The following is a 13,041-nucleotide window of genomic DNA, read 5'->3' as shown; positions in this document are numbered from 1 at the left end:
TCATAAGCCTGGGTTACCTGTGCGGACGCCATAGTACGATAAGCATGGACCCTGCTCCAGCTGTACACTGTTGTTGTGAGCATTACAAACACCTCACACCTTATCTTGCAGTATTTACACAGCCGGAACAGGAGCCACCGCACTGAACAATGTGACGCCACGCAAGCGGCCCTGTTGGAAGACATAGAGCGGAGCAATTTGCAAAGTTGCTGGTGGCAGTCACGCATCACCTTGACACGGTTGAGTGCCGTTTCTGGGCCTGGGAAACAAGCATTGACTGGTGGCACCACATTGTTATGCAGCTATGGGATGACGAGCAGTGGCTGCAGAATTTTTGAATGCGTAAGGACACGTTCCAGGAACTGTGTGAAGAGCTTTCCCCAGCCCTGAAGTGCAGCAATATTAAAATGAGAGCTGCTCTGACAGTGGAGAAGTCAGTGGCGATAGCTCTATGGAAGCTTGCAACTCTAGACTGCTACTGGTCAGTGGGGCATCAGTTTGGAGTCAGTAAATCTACCATGGGATCTGTTGTGATCCAAGTTTTCAGGGCCATCAACAGACTTCTGCTAAGAAGGGTAGTGACTCTGGGCAAGGTGCAGGACATAGTGGATGGTTTTGCCTCGATGGGGTTCCCTAACTGCGGTGCGGTGATAGACTGAATGCATATCCCTATCTTGGCACCAGACCACCTTGCCAAGAGTACATAAAGCAAACGGGGTACTTCTCAATGGTGTTGCAAGCACTGGTGGATCACAGGGGCTGTTTCACTGACATCAACGTGGGATGGTCAGGAAAAGTGCTTGACCTGCGCATCTTTAGGAACACAGGTCTGTTCAGAAAGCTGCAGGCAGGGACTATCTTTCCAGACTGCAGAATAACCATTGGTGGTGTTGAAATGCCAATCGCAATCCTGGTAGACCCAGCCTACCTCTTTCTCCCATGGCTCATGAAGCCATACACAGGCAGCCTGGACAGTAGTAAGGACCAGTTCAACCACAGGCTGAGCCAGTGCAGAATGGTGGTGGAAGTGTGCCTTTGGACGTTTGCTTACTCAGTGAAAGCAATATCCCCATTGTTATTGCTGCCTGCTGTGCGCTCCATAATATCTGTGAAACAAAGGGATTAAAGTTTGTCCTGGGCTGAGGGGGTTGAGGCACATTGCCTGGTGGCCAATTTTGAGCAGACACCAGGGCAATAAGAGGAGCGCATTGAGGGGCTCTGCGTCTCCGTGAGGCTTTGAAAGCTAGTCTCAACAATGAGCCAGAGTAATGTGACAGTTACCTCTGTTGTTCCTTACCAAAGTGTCTCCTCCATGTGTCGAATTAATAGTCTTTCTCTTCAAAGAAGTTTTATTATGCACACCAACAGAGAGACAGCAAAGAAAAGTAAGATAACTTGGGGCAAAAGGGCTGGTAACATGAGGGGCGGGGGTCCTAATGCGGTGTGCTGCCATGATGCCAGCAGAGTTAATACTGGAGTGGCACGGGAAAGTGTCCAACCAGGGTGGACAAAATAAGGCAGCCCTTCCCAGAAACCTTCTGCAAAGGACTGCAGGGTACCTCCATGAAAGCTTTCTAGAGATCTCCATGGAGGATTCCTGGGCCATCCCCATGCACAGACAGTCTTTTTTTTGGAGAGCACTCTCTGTGTAGCTGGAGAGGCCACTGATACCCATTACACCTACTTTTTTTTTTTCAGATTAAACATAAAATATGATAGCATGTAACCCCTATAGTTGGATTGGAAATGTGTACTCACCAGAGGTGCCTTCCCGGCATGATGCTCTGCTGCCAACTGGTCCTGTGAAGGGATGGGCTCCAGGGTTGGAAACAGTTCATGGCTGTTGGGGAGAATGGATCCTCCGCTTGCCTGCCTCACCACCTCCTCCTCCTCGTCAACAGTGTCATCCTTGTTGCTCAAGGTTGCTGGGGCTCCTTGGAGGTATCCACACAGCGTTTTGGGGTAGTGGTGGCATTGCCGCCAAGAATTGCATGGAGCTCCTCATAGAAGTGGCATGTCTGTGGTGCAGAACCAGAACGACTGTTCACCTCCTTTGTCTTTTGGCATGCTTACCGAAGCGCCTTTACGTCCATGCGGCACTGCTGCGTGTCCTGGGTGTTAACCCTGTGCCTCACACAATCTTGGCGTAGATGTCAGCGTTTCTTCTGCTGGATCAGAGCTCTGCCAGCACAGACTCTCTTCTCCCCACACAGCAATAAGATCCACCACCTCCTGTGTACTCCATGCTGAAGTGCGTTTGCAGCCTTGAGGCCCCATGATCAGCTGTGCTGGTGAGCTCTCCACGCTGATCGAACAGGAAATGAAAAATCAAAAGTTCCCAGGTCTTTAACAGGAGAACAGCTGTTTCCTGTGTAGTGGCTGATGTGCAGTGGAGTTGAAAGCGCTCTCCAGAGCGGTCACAGCGGAGCACTGTGGGACGACACCTGCAGGCCAATTCATTCGAATTACTCTTCGCAGCGTCTCCACTATCCCCATGTCGACCCGTGGATGTCGAATCAAGTGCTATGGCTCTCGCTGAGGGGGAGTACAGAAGTTGACTTTATAGGCCACTTAGGTCGGCGGAAGGGACTCGGTAGTGTAGATACCTAATAATACATTTATTAAATTGACTTAAGTCGACCTAAATTTGTAGTGTAGACCAAGCCGCAGCTGGAAAAGTTTAAAAGGAGCGACGTTGGCTAAAATCCCTGTTTGCTGCTTTCTGTAGTGATATGTGTTGGTAGAGTTGCCATCTTTCATTGTGGAACATAACCATTTCATCATGAAGTTGTGGCACAATGGAAAAAAAAATTAATCTGGTAGTTAGAGCTGGGACAACTGGCTTCTTTTCCTAAGTGTGTCTGACTTGCTGCATGACCTGTTTGTCAGTTTCTTGTAAATGTTAGCATTGCTGCCAATATATAAACCAGATTTTCTGAATGGAAATAGTGTGCATCTGAGAAGTGGTCCCATATAACCTGCATGCTCTTGAGAGATGCCTGTATTTATTAGTGACAAAAAAAGACACTGGTATGTATGTGGTCTCCTTGAGAATAAAATCTAGATGAGGCTCAGCTGAGACTGTCTTGACCTTAGTAGCGTTTATGGATCTCGACTCAGTACTCTTGCTAAAGATTTGAAAGACTCCAAAGTGCCTGATGCACTAACTGCGTCCTTGGGAGATCTGAGTTGCAACTTGGCAAGCACACGATGCAGCGAGAGAGAACTGGACATGAAAACTGACTGCCCCATGCGCATTCAGACCACTGTCAAGAAAAGGAAATGGGATGAGGTTTTTATTTAATAGGCAAATATGTTGGGAAAGCCCCACCGCAATTGTTCTTATTTCCTGATTTTCCAGTTGAGCTAGCCATTGTGGTGTTGTCTCTTAAGGAGAAATCTCAACCTCCCAAACACCCTTTGAAGTCAAAGGGATTTTTGCATGAGTTAAAAGCGCCAGACTTGTCCCTTAGCATCCCTGGCATGTCACTATGAGAATGCCCTGCCAACAGCTCCCTCCCCTTTTATACTGACTGGTGCTCCAGATGGAGCATCTCTTTTGACCATGGCTGTGGCAATATCACATGGTGGGGAGAGGCAGCCTCTGATAGGCAGTTCATCTTCAAAGTCCTTTGTAAACATTGCCCAGTTAATGTGATGTTGTCCCATTACAGGAGCGGCTCTCAACCTTTCCAGACTATCGTACCCCTTTCAGGAGTCTGATTTGTGTTGCGTACCCCCAAGTTTCACCTCACTTAAAAACTACTTGCTCACAAACTCAGACAGAGAAATACAAAAGTGGTCACAGTACACTATTCCTGAAAAGTTGCCTTACTTTCTCATTTTTACCATATAATTATAAAATAAATCAATTGGAATATAAATCTTGTACTTCCATTTCAGTGTATAGAGCAGTATAAACAAGTCATTTTATGAAATCTTAGTTTGTACTGACTTTGCTAGTGCTTTTTACGTAGCCTGTTGTAAAACTAGGCAACTGGATGAGTTGATGTACCCCCGGAAAGACCCCTGTGTACTCACCCCTGGCTGAGCACCACTGCATTACACCAATGGGGAAATGAAGTTGGGAGAGGTCCCTGTTCCTACCGCAAAAGTACTTTATAATAGTGATCCACAACACCATGCCTTAGAAAAATAATATTGCAGTGTTTACGTTGAGTATGGCAGGGCGTGGTATGTGGTGATTTTAAGTAAAGGCACAGAACAATTAATATTCAGTTGCCCCGGGGTCCTAGTTCCGTGCTTTGGTCACTAGCTCATACTGTCACTTAACTGTCCTGGATCAGGGCTTCCGATCCTCCTTGTTTGCAGTAAGCTCTGGGATCTGTCAATGGTGATTGCTCTGAACTGCGGCAGGGCCCTCGCATGATGAAGATGGTGGTATTGCCGTTACTAGTTTGTTCTGTATTGCAAAGGGAGAAGTTAGGCTTCAGCTTTTTTTGGCAATTAAATGGGCAAATGCAGAGGGTTGGTTCCAAGCACCAGCGCAGCAAGCGCGTGTCTGGGGCAGCAAGCCATGGGGGGCGGCCTGCCGGTTGCTGTGAGGGCATCAGGCAGGCGGCTTTCGGCGGCATGCCTGCGGGAGGTCCGCTGGTCCCGCGGCTTCAGCGGCAATTTGGCGGGGACACCGATGGCGCGCCACTGGCGGACCGCCCGCAGGCGCGCCACCGATTCTACGTGACCAGCGGACTGCCTGCAGGCGCGCCACCAAAAACTGCCTGACTGCTGTGCTTGGGACGGCAAAATACATAGAGCTGCCCCTGGCCAGACCTGGTGTTCTTTTCACTTTCCATACACTTCTCTTAGGGGCTATGAATAAAAATACCTTTAAAAGTGAAAAACGTGTAGGTAAACCCCTGCATGTGCCCCCTTATGGATAAAATAAATGCTTTTTCGTGCCTATCATATGCAGCTTTTGGTCAATCTTGATTTTTTTAATATTCTCCGCATGTGTTTTTAATGTCTAACCCACAAGGCTCTGTTCCTGTTGAACGTTTGTTTGTTTATTATACCCTCTGTGTTACCTTTGTTTGGGTCTTTTTTGCTGTGCATACAGCCCTAGGTTTATGCCAGCCAGCCAGCCAGCTTTTCAATCCAAAGGATAGAGTAGCTACATTACACGTACATGTTTTGTCTATAATGTTGACTGTCTTCCAAGGAAATTTCATGCACATATTGAATAGACAGATCCATTATCATTTCATCATGAAGGGTTTCTTTGGAAACCTCTCTAAACACACTTCATTGTACCTCAATTATTTCTTCATGCACTAGTCTTTAAAGGAAAACATCAGTCATGATTCGAACCTGTCCAAGATCTGGTTTTGATCACTGGATGTAGAAGTACAGTGACTGCACTAATGACATTACAGGCTGTGGAAGGTATGACCACTATGTGTTGTGTTCAGCTGGGAAACACAGCCATGTCATTTCATCGTAGGGAGTGCGGATTCCTGTGAGGGGAGCACTCTTAGGTCTTTTAAGAAACAGAGCATTCTGTGATTCTTTGCTTTAAAAAGTTTGAGAACTTATGGAGCACACCTTAATTGAAGGACCTCAAAAGACATTTACAAATGTGAATAAATTGGCATCCTCTGTAAGGTGGGTGGGTCTCACTAGACTTATCTTGTGGGTGGATAAACCGAGGCACAGAGTGATTAATGGGTTTACCCAAATGCACAAAATGTGTCCGGGACAGGAATATACCCTGGCGGCGGGGGAGGGAGGGAGGAGCCTGGGGCCGGACTGGGAACGGAGCCGAGGCTGGAGGTGGGGCCAGAGCTGGGAGTGGAGCCGCGACTGGGCTGCGGTGGGAACGGGCAGTTGGCCGGGGCTGGGGCCGGAGCAGAGTTGGGGGCAAAGTGGGGCTGGGTGGCACTCCCTCCCTGCCCCTGGTGGGGGCTGGGAGTGGAGCCGCTGCTCCCCCCTAGGAGAGCGCACCCCGCAGTTTGGGGACCACTCATGTAATCAAAGCTGGCTCTTCTTTGCCATGCACCTGCAGCCATGAGGATCTCCGCACTGCCCTCCGAATGCAGCGGCGCATGGCCTTTTCGTTGTACGCAGGAGCTTCAGCGCCAGAACAGGGGCATTATTCTGTTGATTCTGCCAAACGGGATGTAAATGGATGCAGGAGACTCTTTAAACTGAAGCTGCGCATTGCGCAGCTCTGCTGTCATACTCCTGTGCCAGACATGGCGGCAAACTTCCACTTTCTGCTGTTTCTAATCAGAGGTTGTAAATCTATCCCAACCTAAAGCCTTAATGGCTATTGCAAGTCTGCGGCTAAAATGGTCCCTGATGGAGGCTGGAAGTACGGGAGAGAAATACTTTTCTTGTGAGACAATGTCTGCTCTAGGTCAAAATCAGGAGAGACCACGGTAATCTAATGGTTTGGTCTGAAAGGCTGGGACGCTAGCTGCATGGGGTAGATTGATTTCCCTTTCCATTTTGCTGCCATTCGGTGTGTGTGACACTCTCCTCAGAGAGCCCAGAACCGTAAGCCCCTGTTACTCCTTTGCCTCCGCCAGTGAGAACTGGGCTGCGGCTTAACTGTGTGTTCGCTCCCCATCTGTCTGCCTGGCCAACAGACACGAGACTCTGCCCGCCTGAACATTAACCAGCCTTAGGAAGGGGGTGAGCCCCACTTCCCCAGTCAGTCCCTCTCACTGGATACTCACAGAAAGCAGTAAGTTTGCTGCCTCCAAAGAGGCAATGTACACACCAGCTTGTTCGGTTAGCTAGGGACTCGCTCTGTACCCAGTATAGCAGCACGGATGTCTGCTTTAGAGTAAAACTAAGAATACATTTATTAACAAAGAACAGCGATTGCATGATACTAAGCAGAGAGAACTGAGACAGAAAAAGGTTACAGACAAAACAAAACATCCTTTCTAGTGACCAAAAACTTACTTCTAGCAAGCTATAGCATTGCCTAAAACAGATTCTCCTGCCCTACAGGCCAAGAGGATCCACCATGCCCAGTCTGAGAGCACTGTTCTCTGTGTCCCCTAAGTGATTGATGGATCACCTAGAATGTCTTTTTCCAGCTCCATGGCCTTTGTCTCAAGGGCCAGGAAGACCATCTGATGGTGCAGTTGCTGTCCCCAGTGTGCTCACTAAACTGCTTCCTCCTCAGCTTGTTAGTTTGGTTACTTTGTTTACGTGATACGTAAATGTTCTTCCGTTGCCCTCTTCAGGCAGGTTAATACCTTTGTCTAGGGCAGAGTTGGTTGACCCATTCCCTCCCACACACAAAAGCATAACAATGAATTTTCCAAGGTACGTAGTACCCAACGTATAGGGAAGTTCAGTCACAGTGCACAGGCAAACTTGAAATGCTTTTAAGGGTGATCACTAGAGCGCTGTGTTAAAACCCAGCACACTGCATCATCCCAGTTGGTGCTGAGTTTTAAAGTTGGTTTAAACTTTTGATTTGATTGGCAAAAAGTCATCCCATCTCTTTAATACAGGCAGCTGTGATGGCATTGAGCAATCCACCTGTTTAGCCAGCGTCGCTTTGAGTGAAACAGTTGATGTACTGAAAGCCACTAACGGCGCAAGGCCCCCTGAAGCCTGCAATGCATTTGTCTGCATTAACTCTTTGGAGGTTGCAAACATAGATGACTGAGTTTGAATCAGTTGCTAGGAAAGGATCTTAAATTTCAGTGGGGACTTTTATCCCAACAAGCTTTATCAATTCTTCTGGGGGTACATCGTGGCAAGCCCAGTGAAGTCCGTGGGGGTTGCCTGGTCTGAATGGGGCAAAATGTGGCGACCTAGATGCACCCATGCAGGGAATTCCTTCTGCCTTGGAGGTTGCTGCGTTTCAGTGGTGGGTGAAGGAACGAGCTGTTTAACAGCGCAGCGGGAACGCTGCGTATTCGATTAGGACAGGGAGTGAAAACTAGCGCGGCATCCAGTCGGAGCAGCAAGGGGAAGTTAGTCAGAATGGAAGTATAAATAAATGACGGCTGCCATTCGGGTGCTTTAAAATTCCCCCTTGGTCTGCAGGAGTTTTCCTGCCCTGCAGGGTGAGTTCCGTTGAATAGCATCGAGTTCCTGGACAGTAAAATTGTCTCCCTTCGTGTGGGAGGGGTGGGAATTTAAGGCTCCAGATGTCTTTACAAGACAAGGGTTGCAGGTCAACTTTTTCTTCTGTGAGTGCAGCAGGATGCTGGGAGGAGGGAAGGGAACCAGCCCCCCTTGCAGTGGGTTAGTGAGCTGTTCCTCACCAGTTAGAGCAGGGCACTTGGCAGTCAAGACTCCTGGCTTCTCTTCCTGATTCTGCATTTCCGTGAGGCCTTGGCAACTGTCTGTGTGTTTGTTCTCCCCCTTCCCCCCAGGTTACTGTAGAATTCCCACTTATTAAGGGGGTTGGGGGGACCTCTGAGGGCTGTAGATGATTGTCGTTCATAGCAACGCTCACCTGTAACAACGTTTCCCCCCCGCCCCAATCTGGTCATCGCTTGGCCACTGATTCTTGGCAGCAGATTCTTTCTGCGACTCACAGTTGTGGTGACAGCGGGAATGTCAGGCGCTTCTAGCCAGCGAGGCAGTTTGCTCAGTGCACCATCCAGCACACTGGTGGTCACTGGCTGTTTTGAGGTCAGCCCCAACTGGCATCCATTTGTGATGGATGCCTGGAAATGGGCAAACAACCGAGGCAGAGGCATTCCCGTGACCTCGTTGTATCTGCCTGCAGCAGATAGCAAAGCGGTTTATTGTCGGGGCCGATCTGCGGTCCCAAGGAGAAAAAGCAACTTCCTCTCTTCTCTCCCCTTCTCCCCACTGCTTTTATTATTTTTTTTTGTGCATACTAACTGCTGTTCCGGTTGAAACAGACCCTGGGTTGGGCGTGCGGTGCCCTTGTCTCTAGCAGTGGCCAGGAGCCAGTTTGAAAGGGGCTGAGCTGCAGTGTACAGTGCTGTAAATGTTCTGTGCTGCTCCTTGTGTGTTGGTGACAGGCATCTACTCTCAAAACCCTAGGCGCAAATGAATACCCCAGCTGAGACCTAGGTGTCTTAGGGTGAGGCTTAGTATGTGCGGAGATGGGTTGGAATAACACTTGGATTTCTTTTGCACGTAAATGAACTGCAGTTCTGCACGTAAAGGGTTCACCGCTGCAATGGCAACGTTTGCTGAATCCAGGCAGCGGTGGAAATTTATGCTTTGTATAATTAACAGTTAATACGGGAATAATGCTTAATGCCTCTTAAACGGCCGGTAATAGAGGGCAGCATTAAGACATTAGTTACTTTGAGTTGAAATCCTGACAAAGCGGGGCTTACAAACCTCTCCAAGCAAACCGCTTAAAGTGACTATCAAAATCAACAACTTGTAAATCTCTCTTTTTTGGTTGGTGGAGGAGGGGGACTGTCTCACTCGTTGGGTTTTTTCGTTGTGGCTGAAAAAGGAAGTGGAACATCTGAGATTCCGTTCAAGAGGTGGGTGACTGGAATGCTTGTGAAAATACACCCAGTGCTGTGGTGGATTCCCTGGTATTTGATACGGGTCCCAGTGACTTAGATCAAAGGTGTGTGGTGTTCATGTAATGTTTAAATAGCACCACCGTTTGTGAAGCACTTTAAAAGAGAATGAAAGGCATGGCCTTCCTGCAAACACAAATCTGAGCGCTGCTGTTGAGTTCTCTGGGACGCCTCCCTTGCGTAGGGGTGCGCCCATGGGAAAGTGCTTGCAGCATCAGGGCTTGTATCTGATGGACACAAACAGGATGATGGCATCCAAAGAAGCACGTGGAAAGAAAAGTGTGAGTGTGAGCTATAGGTAACTCGGGATGTAAATATCGTTTAAAAAGTTAACCGGTTAAATGATGAAAATGGTATCGTTTACCCGGTTAAGCGATTAAAGGGAGACGGGGTGGGGCTGCTCCAGCCAGTGGGAGTGGGGCTAGGGCTGCTCTTGGGGTCAGCCGGTCTGGCCCGGGGCTGCTGTTCTGCCCGGCCGGCTGCTTGGGTCATTCGGCCTGCACGGCCTGGGACTGCAGCTGAGGGTGGCTAGCTGGGGCTCCTCCGGCCCACCCAGGGCTGGGGGTTAACGGTTGGGCTGGGTTAACCAGTAAGATGAATGCTTACCAGTTAACCGTTTACTGTTTTACATTCCTATGGGTAACAACAAATCAAGGTGGCCCACGGCATATACTGTATATGGAGCTTGATATCCTAGTGTTTTGAAATGGGTGATCGGATGGTGCTGGAGTGGAGGCAGTGAAAGAAGTGAGTGAGTTTTAACGGGGGATTTGAAGGCTGAGAGTGAGGATGGACTTGAGAGGTGGGAATGACGATGTCATCTTGTCCATCTCCCAATGGCTCATGAACAAAACATGTTCTCCAGCGTTTTCCCAGTCAAGTCTGAAATGACTCAAAGGGTTCCCACCAGTTCCCCATAGACTCTCTTCTTGACAGCTCAGCCTCCATTTTCAGTTCCTTTCAGCCCATTTACACCTTTTTACAGTGGCTGCCTCCTGCTGAGAATGAAGTAGTTAACACTTCAGTCTCCACCAGTGGGAGCAGGTCACGTCCGACCCGTACTTGGATGTTTTGAGACGTAGGCCCTGATCCATGCAGGCAGAACGTTGTTATAGTTGATGGAACCCAAGCAAGCTGACTGCATGGGTCTGTTTGCAGGATCAACCTTGTACCTTGTTGATATTTTGTCAGGTGCTGTGTACTACGGTGATGTGCTCAGTGGAAATGCCTATGGAGAAATCAATAAAAATAAATTCTTATTTGGGCTTTTGTACGGTTGGAATGTTCCTTCGTTAAAGGAACAAGGCCATCATGCTCTGATGTGAAGAAAAGTCCTTTTTAAAGAAAATATAAGGCAGTGAGGTTTTAGAAACCATTTGTGGCTTGACTTTGTTGTTTAACTGGACTGTGGTTTGAGCAAGTTTTAATCTTCTGCTTTCCTGTTTCCTTGCAGTTGTAGGGTGACGTGGCCAACAGGCGCATAATGAAGAGGAGCTTTTGGATTTCCTAGTTCTTCGAGACGGAGATTCAAAGGAGACGAACCTCCCATCTGCTTCTTTGCCATGTCTGGATCTACTCAGCCCGTGACACAGAACTGGCGAGCCACCGAGCCGCGCTATCCCCCTCACGCCATGTCCTATCCTGTTCAGATCAGTCGGACACATGCGGTAAGGCAGACCTCTTACTTCCCTCGGGACAGGCATAGGATTGCGTGGCCCTGTTGCTAGGGACAGTGATTTGGATTTAATGGCTTCCACGGACATGGGGTGTCGAAGAGAATCGAAGCACACTTCTGTCTCTGCTCATGGCATTTCTTCTTTCCTCTCTCTTCTCCAACCTCAGGGTGGCTATAACTTCTCCCCCTCTCCAACCTACTTTGCCACCTGCCTCAGTGCTGCTCAGGGCTCCAGTTCATGGCAGTACTCTCAGAAGCTTGGTGGGTCGCTTGTTGTCCCAGAGAGAACACAATGGGTTAAAGGAACACGAGCGGGCGTTGGGAGCGGAGGGGAAGTGCGGTTAACCGCATGTGTGGAGTTCAAGGACTCTGCCTCCGTCGCTTTCTGGCTCGGCTTTTACAGTGTGTGCTGAATCATGAGGTGGCTGGCATCCTTCCCTGAATGCCAACGTATCGCTTCCCAGCAAGCCTGGCCCTCCGCGCTCACGTTCGTTTGAGAACTCTTGTGATTTCCCCCAGGGCAGGCAGGCAGCCATGCCACGGGGGCTGCCATCTAATAAACCTACTGTTTGCTTTTCAGTCAGGTAGCCGAGACCCCTCTCTTTGTAGGGCTTCTGGCTTGGGGGGGGATGTTGCATATTGTGTTGGTGAAAGAGAGGGGAATCCGTGCTGCTTCTTTTTTTTTTTAATAAACAATTCCCCCCTCCCCCCCAAGCTCTTAGTTTTTTCTCTTCTCCTGTAGATGAAAGGTCTTGTCTTCTGTTAGACTGGGAAATAAACTGAGGCAAGGAATGTACTCCAGGATCAAAGCCTGGACTCCTGGCTCTGAGTCCCCCCCTGCTCTATCCACTAGACCGCACTACCCAGTCACTCCAAAACTCTCACTTGCCCTCATGGGGCACACCGGAGGATTGGAAAGTCCTCTGGGATAGCCATGTCTGACACAGAGGGAAGCAGGCTGGGTTTTTGGGCTCAGCCCAGAGCGGTGAGGGAGTGTGGGAGAATCTAGGCTATGCCCCGAAGAAGCTGTGTGCGTGTGAATCAGTTGTCCTTTCTTAGTGGTGTTTGCTAGCAAAGCTGGTTTTCCTAATCCTATTATCCAGAAGCCGTGCAAGACAGCGCTTCTATTTGATGACTCAGAGCTAGGAAGGGTTAACTTGTCCAAATCCCGCTGCTCTGTACTGTGACCCCCCACCCCGGCTCACTCTTCCTGGATCTTTGAATGTTTGAGATTTAAGATGGAAATGGAAGAGACTTTCTGTAGTGGAACAGCTTCCATCGGCACAAGCTGCTTGAACAAATCTGATTAGGTGTCAGAGCACAGAACATACTTGTCAGGGTGCTCTTTGGAGCCAGCACCTTGGCGAGTCATAGCAAGTTGAGCACAGTTTATAACGTGTTTTAGTGCAAGCGGGACGAGGTGACCTCGTTTCAGGGTTAGCTTTGTAACAGGGAATCCGATTGAACTGCAAAATCCCCGTTTGAAAGGCCTGACTCAAAAGCCTCCAAATTCAGGAAACGTTGATGCGAGGCTGAAATGCCATTCTTCCCCCACTCTGCTGCTCCTCAGGAGCACAGCACCCATGGGAGTGTCTGGGAGCGGGTGGGGGTTGGGAAAGCCCTGCGGTGGAAAGCAGTGAGGTGGGGGGAAGCGATGGGCTTGTGGCTCCATTTCTTTGCTCGTAGGGGTTGCTTGGGGCCTTTCTCCTGCCCTCGTTGACATTCCACAAGGAGGCTTTTCGTCCTAGGTAACCGAGAGACACGTGTGAGTCTCGGCACAGTTCTCCCTTCTGCATGCGCTGTGGGGGGAGCATGTGAGGGGCTCGGCGCTCTCACCTCCCTGCTGGCCCCTGGAAAGTA

The 13,041-nt window shown here is 49.2% G+C and overlaps 1 protein-coding gene across 6 annotated transcripts in view; it reads left to right on the top strand.

The window, feature by feature from the left end:
• Positions 1-13,041, top strand: part of NCOR2 (nuclear receptor corepressor 2) — a 404,125-nt gene that overhangs the window by 106,094 nt on the left and 284,990 nt on the right. For all 6 annotated transcript variants that reach the window (XM_044990011.1, XM_044990013.1, XM_044990008.1 and 3 more), the window contains exon 2: positions 10,960-11,173. In XM_044990011.1, the coding sequence (XP_044845946.1) occupies positions 11,069-11,173 (105 nt within the window). In that variant the 5' untranslated portion in view covers positions 10,960-11,068. The remainder of the gene's footprint in view (positions 1-10,959; positions 11,174-13,041) is intronic.

This window comes from Mauremys mutica, chromosome 16 (assembly GCF_020497125.1).
Source record: "Mauremys mutica isolate MM-2020 ecotype Southern chromosome 16, ASM2049712v1, whole genome shotgun sequence".
Lineage (NCBI taxonomy): Eukaryota > Metazoa > Chordata > Testudines > Geoemydidae > Mauremys > Mauremys mutica.
This window is presented reverse-complemented; position numbering and strand designations above follow the sequence as displayed.